At 38.7% G+C, this 18,123-nt stretch overlaps 1 protein-coding gene across 7 annotated transcripts in view; it reads left to right on the top strand.

Moving 5' to 3' along the window:
• The window catches only part of ATAD2B (ATPase family AAA domain containing 2B), a 140,564-nt gene that overhangs the window by 48,189 nt on the left and 74,252 nt on the right, over positions 1 to 18,123 (top strand). For all 7 annotated transcript variants that reach the window (XM_084791892.1, XM_084791890.1, XM_084791891.1 and 4 more), the window contains 6 exons: positions 1,515 to 1,590; positions 4,193 to 4,291; positions 7,516 to 7,627; positions 10,532 to 10,647; positions 11,014 to 11,188; positions 13,804 to 13,892. In XM_084791892.1, the coding sequence (XP_084648018.1) occupies positions 1,515 to 1,590; positions 4,193 to 4,291; positions 7,516 to 7,627; positions 10,532 to 10,647; positions 11,014 to 11,188; positions 13,804 to 13,892 (667 nt within the window). The remainder of the gene's footprint in view (positions 1 to 1,514; positions 1,591 to 4,192; positions 4,292 to 7,515; positions 7,628 to 10,531; positions 10,648 to 11,013; positions 11,189 to 13,803; positions 13,893 to 18,123) is intronic.

Raw genomic sequence — 18,123 nt, 5'->3', positions numbered from 1 at the left:
TCCCTGTATTCAACTCTCTCCAGCAGATGTCTCATGACTCTATCATCTTCAGCATCTTGGTGTCTCCACCATAACCCAAGCTTCACTTTCACAGCTTACATAATAGATTCTTAGGATCTTTTTCTGACAAAGACTTCAGCATTAACACATGTTGCTTGGTCTTAGTGGTTCTCTAAAACTGGAGAATGAATTTACAACACTCACTCTTGCTTTTTTTAGTGCCTCCAAAGCTTGCCCCATGTGGATGATACTGCTCAGTTTGGTTTCCATCTTGGGGTAGGATCTTAACCCCTTTAACCACATTATTTTAACTTTCCTATTTTCAAACAGTTGCTTTCTAGGAGCAAGCAACTCCTTAGGCTTTTTCCTGTCAAAAGTTGGAAGCTTAGCTGCTGTCTTAGTTACTTTCTGTTGCTGTAATAAAGTACTGTGACCAAGGCAACTTATAAAAGAGTTTAATTGAGGGTTAGAGTCTGACAATGTAATTGATGGTAGCAAAGACTGGGGCAACAGCTAAGCCTATATATATATATATATTTGTTGTTTTTGTTTGTTTGTTTGTTTGTTTTTCAAGACGAGGTTTCTCTGTGTTGACCTGACTGTCTTGGACCAGCCTGTAGACCAGGCTGGCCTTGAACTCAGAGATCTGCCTGCCTCAGCCTCCCAAGTGCTGGGACTAAAAAGTGTGTGCTACCACTGCCACGCGTGAGCACTGATATCCTGACCCACAAGCAGGAGCCAGCCTGAAGTTGGTCTGTGGAAATGCCACCTGATAGAGTTTTACTGTGCCTGGCCCTGGTCCTGGAGAGTAAGACAAGGTTCTGTGCTTCCTTCTGTCTCTTTCCTCCAAGTGGAATTTGTGCCTGTTTGGTTTTTACTGCTTGGAGATAGGGGAGGCATGAAGTAGCCAATGTAAACTTTTTATTCAAAGCTTTTCTTATCTTTTTGTTGTTGTTTTTTTGAGACAGGGTTTCTCTGTGTAGCCTTGACTGTCCTGGACCCTCTTTGTAGACCAGGCTGGCCTCAAACTCACAGAGATCCACCTGCCTCTGTCTCCCAAGTGCTGGGATTAAAGGCGTGTGCCACCACTGCCCGGCTCAAAGCTTTTCTAATGCATATTTTGTATTATGCTGTAACCAAGTACCATCCTGGTTTCTTAGCTCTTGTGAAGGAATTTTCATGCATGAAGATTTATTACACACACACACAAAAAGATTTATTCACATTTATGTTTTTGTGGGATACTATTTTAGGGGATACTATTATGCTGTTTTGTTCCCTACTACAAATTTTTAAAAATGAATTATACTTTTTGGAATATTAGGATATTTATTTGAAGCAAAATAGCACTAACAGAAAGTGTTGGTCTTTGTTATGTTTCCAGTCAAGATTGTAGAAGTTGAAGATACAGGACTAGGCTCTCGTAGAAAGTTAACAGAGGCAACTTATGCTCTTTTAGTACATGGACTTATTTGTTTATTGTTAGTTATTTCTATCTTTCTTTTTTCTTTTAGTACCAGCTCACCAAAAAAAGAGGGAAAACACACTATTTGATATTCACAGGTCTCCAGCAAGAAGAAGCCATATCAGGTAAATTGGGTTTGATTTGAAAGAAGAAAAGAGTTTCATATATTAATGGGAAAATGAGAAACTTAATTGCTTCCTTTTCTTTCTTTCTTCCTGGCTTTCTTTTGTCCTTTCTGTTATTAGTGATTAATAGTTATCACCCTACACATGACTTTTTTGGGTTACAGTTTATTTTTAAATTTAAATTTTAAATTAATTTTAGCTTTCGAGATCCTGAAACAAAGATCAGACTTTTGATCTTGTTAAGAGTTGAGTGGAGAAGGGCTAACACTTGATGTTCTTTTTTGAGACATTGACTCTGACTCGTTCCTTTTTTTGTTTGTTTGTTTTTCGAGACAGGGTTTCTCTGTGTAGCCCTGCCTGTCCTGGACTTGCTTTGTAGACCAGGATGGCCTTGAACTCACACTGAGCCACCTGCCTTATCCTAGGAGAGCGCTGGGATTAAAGGCATGTGCCACTATGCCTGGCGGACTGGTTTTATTTTGTTTTTTTCCCTGGAGAAAACTAATCTTGCTTTGTTGCCCGGGCTCGTCTGCAGCTCCTAGCTCCAGTGATTCTTCTGCCTCTGCTCCCTGGCAGCGGGGATACAGACACTCATGCAGTCACGCCTCGACGTTAGGCCTTTGACACTTCCCCCTTTGTACACTTAAAAACCAAACAAAGAAAAATTAGTAGGTACAGAAGTTTAGAAATTCAGAAATGTATCATTTTATTTTTACTTTTTATTTTTGGAGACAATTTCTTGCTATATCACTTTGGCTTTGAATTTGAAGTGATCATTTTGCTTCTTCTACCATAGTGCCTCCTATAGATTGAACTTATATACAATTTTTAAATTAAAAAAACACGTCTGATAGTAATTCCCTATTTGTTAAATCACTGTAAAGGATTTTCTCTTTCTCTAGACTGTCTCTTCACTCTAGTAATTGTTTTCATTGTGATGTAGAAGCTTTTTTATTTATTTATTTGAAACGGGATCTCAATATAGAGCCCAGGCTGTCTCAGAACTCACTTCTCTGCATCTCCTATGTGCTGGGATTACTACACTTGTGCCACTGTACCCAATCAGAAGGTTTTAAGATTCTGTTTCATTTGTTCTTATTATATCTTGAGGTGTTGGAATCCTTTTGGTGTTTTTTGTTTTTTGAGACAGGGTTTCTTTGTCTGTCCTTGGCTGTCCTGTACTCACTTTGTAGAGCAGACTGGCTTTGAACTCCCAGCAGTCTGCCTGCCTCTGTCTCCTCAGTGCTGGGATTACAGGCATGTGCCATTGCACCCGCTGAGCTATTGGAATCTTAATTCAGAAGTCATTGTTGTGCTTGTGCCTTGAAGTATACAATTTAAAAGAATGAAAAATTTTATATGGCCGTAATAAATTCTGTCAGGACTTGTTGAAGGGATGCAATGTGGTAAACTTTTAAAATTATTGTAGTTTCTAGACTACATACATAGTTATGTAATAATTTTTTTTCTTTTGGATTTTAAGACAAGGTCTCTCTATGTAGTCCTGGATATCTTGGAACTTGCTGTGCAGACCAGGCTGGCCTTGAACTCAGAGAAATCAGCCTACCTCTGCCTTCCAAATGATGGGATTAAAGATGTGTGACACCATGCCTGGCCCGTTACATAATACTTTAACACTTTTATTTCCTCTTTGGAATGATTTTAGTCTTTCTTATTTAGTTTCTTTGAATAATTATTGTTTTATTATCTTATGTATGGGTATTTTACCTGAATGTATGTCTGTGAACCACTTACTGCCTGGTGCCTTTGGAGGCCAGAAGAGGGCATTGGGTTCTCAGACCTGGAGCTGCAGACAGCTGTGAGTCAGATGTGATTATTAGGAACTGAACTTGCGTCCTCTATCAGAACATCAGCTCCTTTTTACTTATTTTGAGATAGAATTTTATTATGTTGTCCAAGCTGATTGGGTTCAGAATACCTTGCCTCATACTCTTCCCAAATACTTTAGATTATAGACATATATCATTATGTCTGACCAAATATATTCTTTTCATTAAAAATATTTTTATGCATTTCATAAGACTTCAGAGTGGATAGAAGAGTCTTTGGTGAGAAATTAAAGCCTTTATTTTCCTGTAAACAAGTATTTTTACTTTTTAAAATGATTGAACTATTTCTGATAATTTGGAAAAGGAAGAATAATAAGGAAGACAACAAATGTCCTGCTTTCTGAATTTGATCTTATAACAATGGCAGATACTTTCTCTAAATCTGAATGTAATTTTGTTGCTTGATTTTAAACTACCGCATTGAAAACTTACAGGTGTTCTGTTCTCTTGTTTTTATTCTTCTCTGTGAAATTTAACCTTCATTTCTTAGTAAATGTAGACTGCATAAAGACAGTGATCTGAGTAAATATTTGCTGAGTGAATAAATGGATTTTTCTCCTGAGCTAATTGTAGATATAATAAGAATGTTTTATAAAGCTATCTCTGGCCAGGTCTTAGCTTAGTGGTGGAGGAGGTACTCTGCATATGGAAGGCCTTGGGGTTAAGAGCACCACCAAAGCAAGAAGGACACAGAAGACAGAGTTAGAAAGCTAGTGGATACTATAATGGTTTTCATATTTCCTTTCCAATAGGAGGAAGAAGCATGCTATTCATAGTAGTGATACTACTTCTTCTGATGAAGAACGCTTTGAAAGAAGGAAATCAAAAAGTATGGCAAGAGCAAGAAATAGGTTAGTAAATTTTTTAGTGATACTTCTGGGGTAGAAGAGAAAAATATTTTTCTTTTTTAAAAGATAGATTTCTCATCTATAGCAACATTTTATTAATGCTAGTATTTTAAATATTTTACGCGCGCGCGTGTGTCCGTCTGTCTGTCTCTCTCTCTCTCTCTCTCTCTCTCTCTCTCTCTCTCTCTCTCTGTGTGTGTGTGTGTGTGTGTGTGTGTGTGTACTTATTTGCTCAGCAATTTTTGGAGTCAATTCTTGCCTTCCAATATGTGCTCCTGGTATTGAAGGCTTGGTGATAAATGCCTTTACCGTTTGAGCTATCTTGCTAGCCCTTATTTGTTTGCTTTTATTTTACATGTGTGTTTGCTTGCATGCATGTATGTGTACCATGTGCATATCTAGTGCCGATGGAGGCCAGAAGAGGGCATCAGATCCCTGGAGCTGGAGTTACAGATGGCTGTGAGCTGCCGTGTGGGTCTTGGGAACTGAACCTCGGTCTTTTGCAAGAACAACCAGTGCTCTTAACCACTGAGCTGTTTCTTCAGTGTCAGGTTTTGTTTGGTGTTTGTTTGTTTGTTTGTTTGTTTGAGACAAAGTTTCTCTGTGTAGCCTTGGCTGTCCTGGGCTTACTTTGTAGACCAGGCTGGCCTTGAACTCAACAGAGAATCTGCCTGCCTCTGCCTCCCAAGTGTAGGGATTAAAGGTGTCAGCCACCACATCTGGCTTCAACCTCAGTATTTTAAATATTTTTTCACTTGAGATAGTACTACTTTATAATTCTTACAGTGGGACTCTAACCTTGTGATAGGTCCCTTAAATTACTTATTCTATAAGCACCAAGGTCAAGTAATGTTGAAAAGGAAAAGGAGGGAGAGGAAAGGACATCAGGCTAGCTTGTGTGGTAGTGCCTTCTTTCCCCTGTATTTCCTTTCAACACATATCATGAGGCTGATCTTTCATACTTACATACATACTTTCATACTTACATACATACATACATACATACTCAGGAGCCTTTGGATTAAAAACAAAAACAAAAACAAAAACCAAAAAACAAAAAACCAAACCAAACCAAAACAGGGTTCTGTTACATAGCCCAGGTTGGCTTTGAACTAACTGTCCTATTTCAAGCCTATTAAATGCTTGAGATCTCCAGTGTACACCATCCAATATGAGAGTTTTGGCTGTTTGTGCGTGTAAAAAGTAGAATAATTGACTGATTAATCAATAGCTAACTAAACTGCAGTAAGTTGAGTAAAAATTTCTTTTGCTTTTCTTTTTCTTTCTTTCTTTTTTTTCCTTTTTTTTTTTTTTTTTTTTTTGAGACAGGGTTTCTCTGTATAGCCCTAGTTGTCCCCAAACTCACAGAAATCTGCCTGCCTCTTCTTCCTGAGTGCTGGGGTTAAAGGTGTCCACCCTCACCCGCCTAAATTTTCTATTTTACATTTATAATGAGGTAATTTTAATGAGCTGACATTTAGCAAGTACTTGTGATTTGACCACATAACAGCTATTGTAGAAACACAACAATTTTAGATAACCATTTTCAGGTTTATGCTATCTTTTGAATGATGGAGAGAAGATGTGAGAGAAGAGTCTCAGTCTGTTCAGTTATTTGAGACAGGGTCTTCTGTGCTTCCCAGGCTGGCCCCTCAGAGACCACCCTGCCTGTGCCTTCCGAGTGCTGGGCTAGAGTAGCCGGGCCTGGGCTCCACCTCTTAAAGGTCCTACGACTCATATCACTACACTGAGGACTAAGCTCCCAGCTTTTCCTATTGGGAGATGTTAAGTTCTTTGAGAAAATAGATTAATCATCATGTTTGCTATACCTGGTGAGTAACTGATTTTGGTCACTTGAAAAGCATGTAGGAAGATTAGTTTACAATATGAAACCTTTGGTGCTTTCTAGGTTATAATAAAGCAGATGAAAAATCATGTATAAGATTTTTCTATATTTTTATTTTTTAAACTTTTCATTGATTCTTTGTGAGTTTGATGTCATGTACCCAGTCCTACTCAACTCCACACTTGCAATCTCCTTCCAAAAACAAAACTCCCACATACAAGCACACACACATACAAGACAAAGCATAGAAAACATCTCATCATGGAAGCCATGTCGCAGTGTGTCCAACAGTGCACCCTTCTGTCCACATATCTTCACTTACAAATGTTCATTGCAATGAGTTAATGGTCTGGCTAGAAGTCTCTGACTTCTGTGACACCACCAATATTGGATCCTCACCGGGACTCCTCCTAGTTATCCTGTTGTTGCCCTGTGTCATGGAAATCCTGCAGTTTTGGATCCGCAGGACCAGCCCTTTGATGCACCCCAACAGTTCACATATGATGTAGATTTTAAGGTGGGCCAACTCAAAGCCCTGGATCCCGGCCTGGGTAGTAGCTGAGCTGGTCAACCCTCCAGTTCTCCCTTATCTGTACTACGAGGGTGAGCTCTCCAGCCCTTTTTCTGCTAGGCCACCCAATGCAGTCATCTGCAGGAGGCAGGGTTAGCTCTCAGGGTCTCATGTCCTTGGGGCCAGCTCACACACACCCATGCCTCCAGAGCCAGCTCCACTGTGCTGCCCAGTCCAGGCATGGGGTCCATTCTCCCAAGTGCTGCAGCCAGCGAGGGGCTGCGCCAGCTTTCCTGCTCTCATATCCTCAAGGCTGGCTCACCCATGCTTTTGCCATCAGGGCAAGCTCCACTGTGTTGCTCAGGGGAGGTGCAGGGCCTGTCTGTTCTCCTGGGTACTACAACCAATGAGGGGCAGGCATAGCACTCCCTGGCTCTCATGGCCTTGTACAGTAAGTCATCACCCCTGCATCCATTGGCCGATGAGTGGTGGGGCCAGTTCTTCTTCATTCTCACCCCCAGGTTTGGTTCACCCATGCCTCCTCCACCAGGGCCTGCTCCACTGTGCTGCCCAGGGAAGGTGCAGGGCCCATGTTAAAGATTTTTAACTTATTTTGACATTAAAATGTGAAGGATCAAACAAATTAAACAGTTATTTGTTTATTTTGTGTTTGTTCGCCACCATGCACATGTGTGAAGGTCAGAGGGCACCCTGTGGGAGCTGATGCTTTTCCTCCCATCACATGGGTCCCAGGGATCCAATTCAGGTCTTCAGGTTGGTGGCAAGAGCCTGTCCCCATTGAGTGATCTCACTGGTCCCCTAAATGTAAAGGTTTTAATGCCTTTTATCTTCATGTCTTATACATTTCAGATGTTTGCCTATGAACTTCAGAGCAGAAGATTTAGCTAGTGACATTCTCCGAGAACGGGTGAAAGTGGGTGCAAGTTTGGCTGATGTTGATCCGATGAACATTGATAAATCAGTAAGTTTGTAAATGCTTTCCTGGAGTAGCTTTTTTGTTTTGTTTTTAAGTTTTCCTTATTTTTAAAACAACATGAAAACGTAGAAACTTATATATAACCAGTATTAATACTTTTATGTGTATGTTTTGGATCCTCAAAACCTTGGTCACATGTGCCACTTAGTCAAGTCTTTTTCTGTTTTTGTTATTAGAATATGTAGCAGATGCCAGGCATGTGGCCTTTAACTCCCATATTCAGGAGGCAGAGGCAGGTGGATCTTTGAGTTCAAAGCCAGTCTGGTCTACAAAGCATATTTCAGGTCAGCCAGGGCTACACAGAGAAACCCTGTCTCAAAAAAGAACCAGAAAACAAAAGAACAAACAAACAAAACCCCAAAAAGAAAAGAAGAACATGTAGCAGATAGGAAATGAAGCTGAGAGGGTTTTACGACTCTGTATACCAGAGGAGCCCATGGCTGTTGTTGAAAGCACCTGTTTCCATAATCACACTTGGGTTTTATGTACTTTACTCTGGCTGTGATGTTGCTAATGAGTTTTTGGTATTACAGGGGCTGGTTCGGCATTATTTGTAATTTCTAATTGCAGCAAAATAAATGGATTCGAGAGAATTAAGGAATTCAAAGGCGATGGAATGTAATGAGTTCGTTGCTTTTGGAGAATGACAGAAACAGTGTACTGTGCTGGTTTCTGACTTAAATAGGTAGATAGAGCATGGACTGCAGAGGCATTGGGTGTTCATTATCTGAAGTAGAGTGTACGAGATGAGGAGTAAGACGGGAAGGGGCTGATTGACTGTACATGTTACAGGTATCTGTGGCATACCCCAAGGAGAAGTTACTTGTAAGCAATTGTCTGGTATAAGGTAGAAACATCTGGCTAGAAATTTAGGTGTCATCAATGTAAGCACTGTTGAAGTTGCTATGGACGGTAAATGACTGTACCCCAAGGAAGGGATGTGGTGTGAGAAGACCACAAGCTCATGATGATGTGGCCCACTGACCACAATGTTTCATATTGGGGTAATTTGAAATATTACTGCATAACCAAGAATCTGTGTTTTTATGGGTCTCTTGCATCTCTGTACAATGTAATTTAATTCTTATATGTGATTTAAAAGAAGTTATGAAAATAGACTTGCATATACATTATCTCCAAGTATATATTATCTCCATGATACACACACACACACACACACACACACACACACACACACACACACACACACACACACTTCTTTTTCCCCCCAGACAGGGTTTCTTTATGTAGCTTTGGCTATCTTGGACTCCCTTCGTAGACCAGGCTGGCCTTGCAATCTGCCTGCCTCTGCCTCCCGAGTGCTGAGATTAAAGGCATGTGCCACTACACTCGGCTATCTTCATATATATTATCTTCCAATCAAAGGGATAGAGTAAAATATTTGTTTCATTAACTAGGAAGGACTAGAGGAAAATCTAGATTATGTATATACTGAATCCCTAGAAAATAGAATAGTTTTTTGAGGACCTTATCTCTCTTCTCTTTAGATTTGGTTTACTAGTACTTTACTCTTTTTTCTGCCCCAGTCAGGGTTTCTCTGTGTAGCCTTGGCTGTCCTGGACTTGGTTTGAACACCAGGCTGGCCTTGAACCCACAATGATCCACCTGCCTCTGCCTCCTCGAGTACTGAGATTACAGGCATGCGCCACCACACCTGGCTCAATACTTTACTCTTATAAGTCTATTTATTTAAAAAAAAGTCTATTTATTAACTTTATGTCTCTGCCTGTCAATTTTATTTTGATAACATATATAAGAAAATTTAGCTTCTTTTAGAATATTTCTGTTTTTTATCTGCATCAATTTTTACAGCTTATTTTTCCTGTCATAATAAGTAAGACATTCTCAAGTTCCACAGTAGAATGAGAAACAGAAAAAGGGCTCTAGCAGAGCCCACAAGGCAATACCTATTAACATTCTGCAAAATTTTCTTTTGGCGTTTTTTTTCTGTGTACTTTCTTTACAAAGTCTTAGTTGGTGTAACTACTATGAGCGAGAGGAGCAGTGTCTGTCACTTCTGGTGTATCAGTGCTCTCCTGTTTCTTCATTGTTCTTCCATATGCAGAAAAATTAAATTTCTTTCTTAGTAGAGGAATTAAATACTGAAGAGTAACTTTTTTGTTTGACTATATTGTGTTTTGGAGAACCCTGTGGTAGGTAAGGTTTTCCTGCCCTGTCTACAAACTAAGTTTTGTCTGGGGTAGGGGAGACCGTATCGCCCCAGCTGAGGATGCATAAGATATGTGAGATATTGAAAGGCATTTGAAGTGTTAGTGTATAAATGTAATAACTCTTCTATAGACTTGTTAATGTTTTAGGTTGGGCATTGATCTTATTCCTGAGTTACTTGATTTATTTGCCTCAGTTAAATTTTACATTTTACTTTATTATTTTTTTTTACAGTTATCTGTATATAGTCAAAACTTATTTGTATATGTGCTTAAACACTTCTGAAGGGTGGAGGTAGAGGCGGATGGCTCTCTGAGTTTGAGGCTAGCCTGGTCTACAGAAGTGAGTTTCATGACAGCTAGGATTACATAGAGAAACCATGTCTTGAAAAAAGAAAACAAACAAACAAACAAACAAAAAGGAAAATAAAACAAAACTGAAGGAATCTATTTCTTAATCATAAAACTCATAAATTAAAAAAATGTATAGAATGGGGCTGGATGTGGTGTTAAATGCCTTTAATTCTAGCACTTGGGAGCCAGAGGCAGGCACATGTCTGAATTCAAGGCCAGCCTGGTCTACACAGTGAGTTCCAGGCCAGCCAGGGCTGTATAGTAGGACTTTGACTCAAAACCAAACAGACAGAATGATAGAACCTGTCAAGTCACTTTATATTAAATTTCCCCCTCTCTCCCCAAGGTGCGGTTTGATAGCATAGGCGGATTGAGCCATCATATCCATGCTTTGAAGGAGATGGTAGTTTTTCCACTTTTATATCCAGAAATTTTTGAAAAATTTAAAATTCAGCCTCCAAGGTATGTCATGTATTAGATGTTTATTATTGTACTATTATTTTTAAATGATTGAATGTCAATTTGTCTTCGATTATAAACATTTCACATATATATTTACTTGACATGTTCTGACAATGACGATTAGGAGTTACTTTGTAGAGCTCAAAGGCTTGCTTTCTGTTTTGGAGTTTTAACCCTTTCTTGTTGTAGGAGTTTGGTCCTTTGAGGACTCAGCAAAGTGAAATTTTTACAGATGCACTAGAAAAAGCCTTAGCAGTGTTTCATTACTATATAGTAATCTAAGAGTATATGTGGGAGAGAGCTATCCTAACTTGGTAATCATTGGTGATAACATTAATTATTTTCTTTGATTTCTTCTGCTGCTAGGGGCTGTTTGTTTTATGGTCCTCCTGGCACAGGTAAAACCTTGGTTGCCAGAGCATTAGCTAATGAATGCAGTCAAGGAGACAAAAAGGTGGCATTTTTCATGCGAAAAGGAGCAGACTGCTTGAGCAAGTGGGTTGGGGAGTCGGAAAGGCAGCTTAGGCTTCTTTTTGACCAGGTAAGAAAACCAACTAATTCGTGGGCATATTTTTTTAAGAATATTATATTTTGTCTGCAAATGCAGTTATGAAGAGACATACATTCTAATTAGTATGTGAAATTTAGGATCAGTAATTTAAATTGTAAGCCTTAAAGGCGTACTTATCTTCTGTTACTTATGGGAAGTAGGTTCCAGCAGCCCTAGGATTCTAAAGTCGACAGATGTTCAAGTCTAGCATGTAAAATAATAAAGGATTAAATGTAGCTTATAGACATCTTTTCTTATGTTAAACATCATCTTTATATTTCTTATATCTCATACCTGGTATATACTGTGTAAATAGTTTGGCAGGCATGTCTAACCTTTTGACATCACAAGAACATGTTTTCTGTGTTGAATTCACACTCTAGAACCGTACAATTGAATTAAAACAAAACAAAACACCCCAAACGATCACACACAAAAATATCTCATAATGTTTTAAGTAAATTTACAATCTTGTGTTGGGCTGTATTCATAGATATGTGGCACATCGGTCATAGGTCGGACATATCTGTTACTTTAGGAAATAATGACAAGGACAAAAAATCTTTGTATGTGTTTGATACAGAGACAGTTTTTTAAAATACATTTTTTATCTGTAGCTGGTTGAAACATGCATATGTTGTGCAGGGCTTGTGGATGTGGGAACTGCTTATATTTAACCCTATTTCTCTAGTACATTTGAATATTTATGATTGTTCATAACACTTATTGTGGTGACTGTTGTGGGTACAGTACCATATTAGGTACCACTGGAATACTGTGATGTAAAGCAGTATTAGATTACAGTCTTATTGAAGAAATGGTACAGATATAAAATGTTAAGTATTTGTGGAATCTCATAAAACAGTGTGCTGTTTGTTATGATTTAGTTGTATAGTAGGTGTGTTTCTGTCAGTGTGGTGAATTACCTGACACTTAGCTTATGAGGAGAACAAGTGTACCTGGTATTACTTTTGGTGGCTGTAGTCCTTGCTGATTGGTCCCTTGGGTTTCAACCTGTGGTAAGATAGTAAGATAGTGCATGATGGTGGAGGACATGGCAGAACAAAACTTTTGATATTTTAGCTCATTAGCCAAGAAGGAAAGGGTGAAATATTAGTAGACCAGGGTCCCACAGTCTCCTTCAAGATGTGCCTTCAGTGTCCTGTGGGCCCCCATTAGGCCCCACCTCCTTAATATTTCACTACCTTGTAATCTAAGTGCCATCCTAAAGGTTCAGAAAATCATACCAGATTATAAATACATGGTTGGTAGGATTCAGAAATAAAAGAGTGCTTTGAAAAGGCAGAATGAAATGAAATGAGGAAACTAAATGTAACAGTGATCTTTTTTTCCAAAATAGAACATTGCAATATACAATTGTTCCAGATATTTTTATTATTATTATTACAGTATGTATTAAGGCCCTGAGTTCAATCTCTAGAATCATAGCAAATAAGTAAAATAAAGGGAATCTCATTCCTGATCCAATCCCAGCACTAGGGAGGCAGAGACTTGCAGATTGCTGTGGGTTCAAGGCCAGCCTGGTCTACAAAGTGAGTCTAGGACAGCCAAGGGTACACACAGAAACCCTGTCTCGAAAAATACCCCAAACCAACCAACCAAAAAACAAAACAAAACAAAAAATTAGTCCTAATATTAAGTTTTCATGTGATTGCTACATTTAGTGAAGGAAGTGTTATATTGACAATTCATTTTATATTTGATTAAGCCCCATTAAATATATGTGAATAAAAAATGTGGTTAAGAATTTATTAGCTAGCTGGGCAGTGGTGGTGCACGCCTTTAATTCCAGCACTTGGGAGGCAGAGGCAGAGGCAGGTGGATCTTTGTGAGTTCGAGGCCAGCCTGGTCTACAAAGTGAGTCTAGGACAGCTAAGGCTCCACAGAGAAAACCTGTCTTGAAACCCCCTCCCCAAAGGAATTTATTAGCCATGCATTTCTGTGGTGATAGGTGTAAAACCTTCTGTAAGCCAGCTTTGGTGGCCAGCTCCTCTAACTCCAGCAGTTGAGATGCTGGGGCCAGCCTGGTCCTCATAGACTACAAAATGAAAATCTCAAAACAAAATACCCTTTACTCAATAATGTGACACATGGCTGGTGAAACAATTCAAATATCATTTAAAAGTTAGCGTAGAGAAGGGCCTAGTGGGGCACGCCTTTAATCCCAGCCCCTAGGAGGCAGAGGGAGGGATCCTCTCTATGACTAAAAGGTTATCCTGGTTTACGTAGCAAGTTTCAGGCCAGTCAGGGCTACATAGTGAGACCCTCGGTTCAATTTTCATTATTATAAAGAGATAAACAAATACCTGTAAACAGTAGTGGCGGGCTGTGGAACACCTTACTCTGTTGATAATGTTTCCTTTTTACTGTGGTGTTTCTTGTTTTTGTTTTTGTTTTAGATTCTAGGGATTGAACCCAGGTCCTTGTACACATTAGGAAAATGATCTACAATTCAGCTATATTCCCCAGCTCTACTGTGTGCTTTTAATACCTTACTGCATGTTGTACTGTTTGCTCTTATGTTTATTATTAAGAAACTATTAAATAATTCAAAAATGAAATTAATATTAATTTTCTTTTACTAGGCATATTTGATGAGGCCTTCTATAATATTTTTTGATGAAATAGATGGATTAGCTCCAGTTCGCTCTAGTAGACAAGATCAGATCCACAGGTAATTTTTCCTGAACTGACTGTATTGACTTCTTTTCACTTTTTGATGTAGTATTTGGCTTTAGTCCTTGGTTACATACTTAAAGGCTTATAAGAATTTTTAAATTTGTCTATTTCTTGGAGGTTCCTTCACTAAACACAGGATTCATTTATAATCCATAGTGAGTTGGCTGACCTTGGTCTGTGCTACTGAGATAGTCCTCCTGTGATTATTTGTATTTGTGAATTCTGTGTGTGTATTTCAATTCTTTCTGGATAGATATCTAAAATAGCAATTATGTATTTATAATAAATGTTTATATTTACAAGTTAACACTTTTTTAAAAAGTATTTTTTAAATTGCATTTTATACGTGTGTGTGTGTGTGTGTACACACACTCAGGCTGTCATGCTTGGTGGCAAGCTATCTTACCTGCTTAGTCATCTTGCCAAACTTTTAAAACTTTGTTCTTTTAAGATAGAGTCATACTATGTAGCCATGGCTTGGAACTCACTGAACTGGGCTAACTTCAAACTCACAGGGATCTCCCTGTTTCTGTCTACTGAGTAATGGGAATAAAGGCATATGCCACCACACTATACAAAAATCTTAAGAACAGCGTTTATGTGTTCACTCATTCATTCGTTTGTTTGTTCTTTTTTAATTTTTTTTTTTTTATTAAATTGTATAGCTCAAGCAGCAGAGCACATCTTTGCCATGTGTGTGTGGAGATGAGGGCACAACTTTTGGGTGTTACTTCTCTCCTACCATGTGGGTCCTAGGGATGGAACTCGGCTTTAAGGGTTTGCATCAAGGGCCTTTACCCCACTGTCCTGTGCTATGTACCTGTGATCTTTGAGAATTTAAATTGTTTTTTTATCCCCAGAGTTGAGATTATGAATGTGTGACACCATGCCTAGCTTTTTGGTTATTCATCCCACTCTTGTTGTTTTATTTGACAGCGATTATTTAGAAAGGTGTCTAATTCACAAATACAGTCATTTACCACACATGATGTTTTAATCATTGATTGATCATGCACATTTTGCCACAGTGACCCTATTTTACTTTTCTTTGTGAAGGTGGTTAGTTAGTCAGGTTTCTGCCACAATCTGTCCATGACTTGTGGTCAGCTTAAATCCTCCACCCTCGTCTACCGCTGTAACCTCAGCGTCCACGTAGTTATGCCCATCTTTGTCTAGTGCCACAGGCCATTATTGGGCCCAGGAAACTGCCACCATTCTCGGAAAGCATCGCTTTGCATGTTTACGAACCACAGTGAGTGCCACCAATATTTTTGGGTATGTGACATCTGACTCTAGAATGCCGTTTTATCCTTGTGGCTTTTGGAAATAGAAGGAGTTCTGACCCTCTGCCCACGTGCCACATCCAGATCTACTGATTGCCATAAAAGAAGCCTTGGAGAGGCTTCTGTAGTACTGGAACCGAGGCCTACATAGTTTACAAAACCAGCAGCTGTAGACACATTTTCAAAGACAGATGTCTCATATGAATGCCAGATAAAGGGGCAGAGATACCTGTCAGCCAGATTGATGGATGTCCCTGTAAGCTCACAAAAATCATGAGAAAAGCAATAATATGACAATGGTGCTCAGTAGCTAGCTCTCAAGCAATAGACCTCAAAGGAAAAAATATAAGTGATAAGAAAGAATTCTGCAGAGTAAGTATAATGAAACTGAATGAGATTCAAGTGAATACAGACAACATTTAGAAACCAATTCATGATATAAGAAACTCAATAATTCAAGTAAAAAATAATATTAGAGGAGAAAAGGGGATTCCTCAAAATAAATCAAAGTGGGATGCTGGCTGAGTGCTTGGTGGACATGAGGACCAAAGTTTAGATCCCAACACAACATGGAACGGTCCATGCATCTTGGGACTGCTCAGGACTCTGGCTCTAAGGGTCTAAGGGATTGGGTGCCACTCTGGCCTCCAACGTTTGATGTGTACCTGCATGTACATGTGCATACAGACATGAATACACAAACATACACATACACACACGCACACACATACACATGCACAGTCACCCCTTAAAAATACAAAAGATTGGTGAAACAGAGTAGATTAAAGGAAAAAAAACCAACCAAACAAAAATGTGTATATAACATAACAGAATCTAAGAGTTATAATATAAGCAGTACTTATAAAGGCAATTCATTGCAACAAGCCCAAAATAAAAATTAAATTTCAAATAAATAATTTAGTGGTGTATCTAGTGGATATAGAAAAGCAAGAATAAACCAAACACAAATTAGTAAAAGGAAGAAGTGATAATCAGAGAGAAATAAATGGAAATTTATAAACATAAAAATAAAGAGATCTATGATGGGAAAGATTTTTTTTTTCCTGAGATAGGGTTTCTCTGTTTCTCTGCGTAGCCTTGACTGTCTTGGACTCACTGGCCTCGAACTCACAGTGATCCCCCTGCCTCTGCCTCCCAAGTGCTGAGATTAAAGGCATGTGCCACTACTGCCCGCAGAAAGATTTATTTTTAATGATAATATTGACAAACCTCAAGTTAGAATAATCAGAAAAAAATAGAGAAAATCCTCAAATAAATGCAATTTCAAATAAGCAAATATTTAATCGCTAGTATAAAATATAACATTGGGGACTGTTATGGAAAACTATATGCTAACAGGAAACTGTAAAACAAAAGGATAACAATTTTTGATCATATGACCTACTGAAATTGAACACTGAGAACAGAACATTTGTATAGACTGCTAATAACTGACAAGACTGAGCTCGACATGGAGACACATGTATAAGGCCGTAGCGCTTAGGAGGTGGAGGCAGGAGGATAAGGAGTTCAAGGACAGCCTTAGCATTTGAGGCTAGCCGGGGGGGATGGGACCCTGTTTCAAAACAGTGACAAAAAACTAAATATGAAACAAAACAAACAAACAAAAAACTGAATCATTAGTGAAAAAGACACCCAGTAGAGAAAAGGCCAAGAGCAGTTACTTCATTGCTGAATTTAACCAGACTTTTAAAGAAAATACTAATATTAATTCTTTTCTATCTGTTCCAAAAATTTGAAATGTTGGGACCTCTTCCAAACCCATTTTATGAGGCTAACAGCATCCTAATATTAAAAACTGGACAAAAACACAACAACAAAACATATAGACCAGTGTCTCTGATGAGTATAAATGCCAACGTTTTTATAGAATAAATACATTAGCACAGCACATCAGAAACCATCCATTCCAATCAAGTGAGAGTTGTTCTAGTGATTTCAGGATGGTTCATCATATAAAAAGCAGTAAACACAATATTATATCTTCATGGTTTACTTTCTCATTACTGTGTCAACATACCTGACATAAGTAAGGAGGAAAGATAGATTTGGCTCATGGTTTCAGATGTCTCAGTTGGTCATGGCCAGCTCTTTTGTTTCTAGGTGTGTGATAAGAGAGCCCAGGAGTGAGTGCAAATGGTGGAGCAGATTTGCCCATCTTATGTGAGCCAGGAAGTAGAGAGAATGAACAGAAACCAGGGGAAAATAAAATACCCAATAGGTGCTAGTGACCTTCTTCCCCTAGTTAGACCTTACTTTTTTACTTTTAACTACCTCTCAACATGTATGATGTTAGGCGCTTATAAGGAATTGATCTGTTGCTTAAAATTTCCAGGGTCACTTCTTGAAAACCAGCTACACCTGGCAACCACGCCTCTAAATATGTGGGCTTGTGGGAGACAATTTATATTCAAGTCTGACTGAGTACTCAATTGAATGAAGGGCAAGATGCAGATGATTTGATAATTTTTTAATCCATCAGATATGGAAGGATCCAACTGCAGCATAATGCTGGTTGTGTATGACAAAAGCCTGGCAGCATACCGAGTGCACAAAAGCTGCGTGCTGTGTTATCATCTGGAACAACCTAAGTGTGTCTACCCTCACAGCATTTGTTCAGTTTAGTACTTGAAATTTTAGCCAGATTAGGCAAAATAAGGAAATAAAAAGTGTGTAAATAAGATGTTAAAGCATGCAGGGCTGGAGAGATGGCTCAGTGGTTAAGGGCACCGCCTGCTCTTCCAGAGGTCCTGAGTTCAATTCCCAGCAACCACATGGTGACTCACAACCATCTATAATGTTATCTGATGCCCTCTTCTGCAGATAAAGCACTCATATACAATAAATACAATAAATAAATCTTAAAAAAAAAAAGATGTTAAAGCATGCAAATTATTGTTGGATAACATGATTCATTATATA

The sequence above is a fragment of the Acomys minous genome (genome assembly GCF_964271855.1).
Source record: "Acomys minous genome assembly, chromosome: 8".
Classification (NCBI taxonomy): domain Eukaryota; kingdom Metazoa; phylum Chordata; class Mammalia; order Rodentia; family Muridae; genus Acomys; species Acomys minous.
This window is presented reverse-complemented; position numbering and strand designations above follow the sequence as displayed.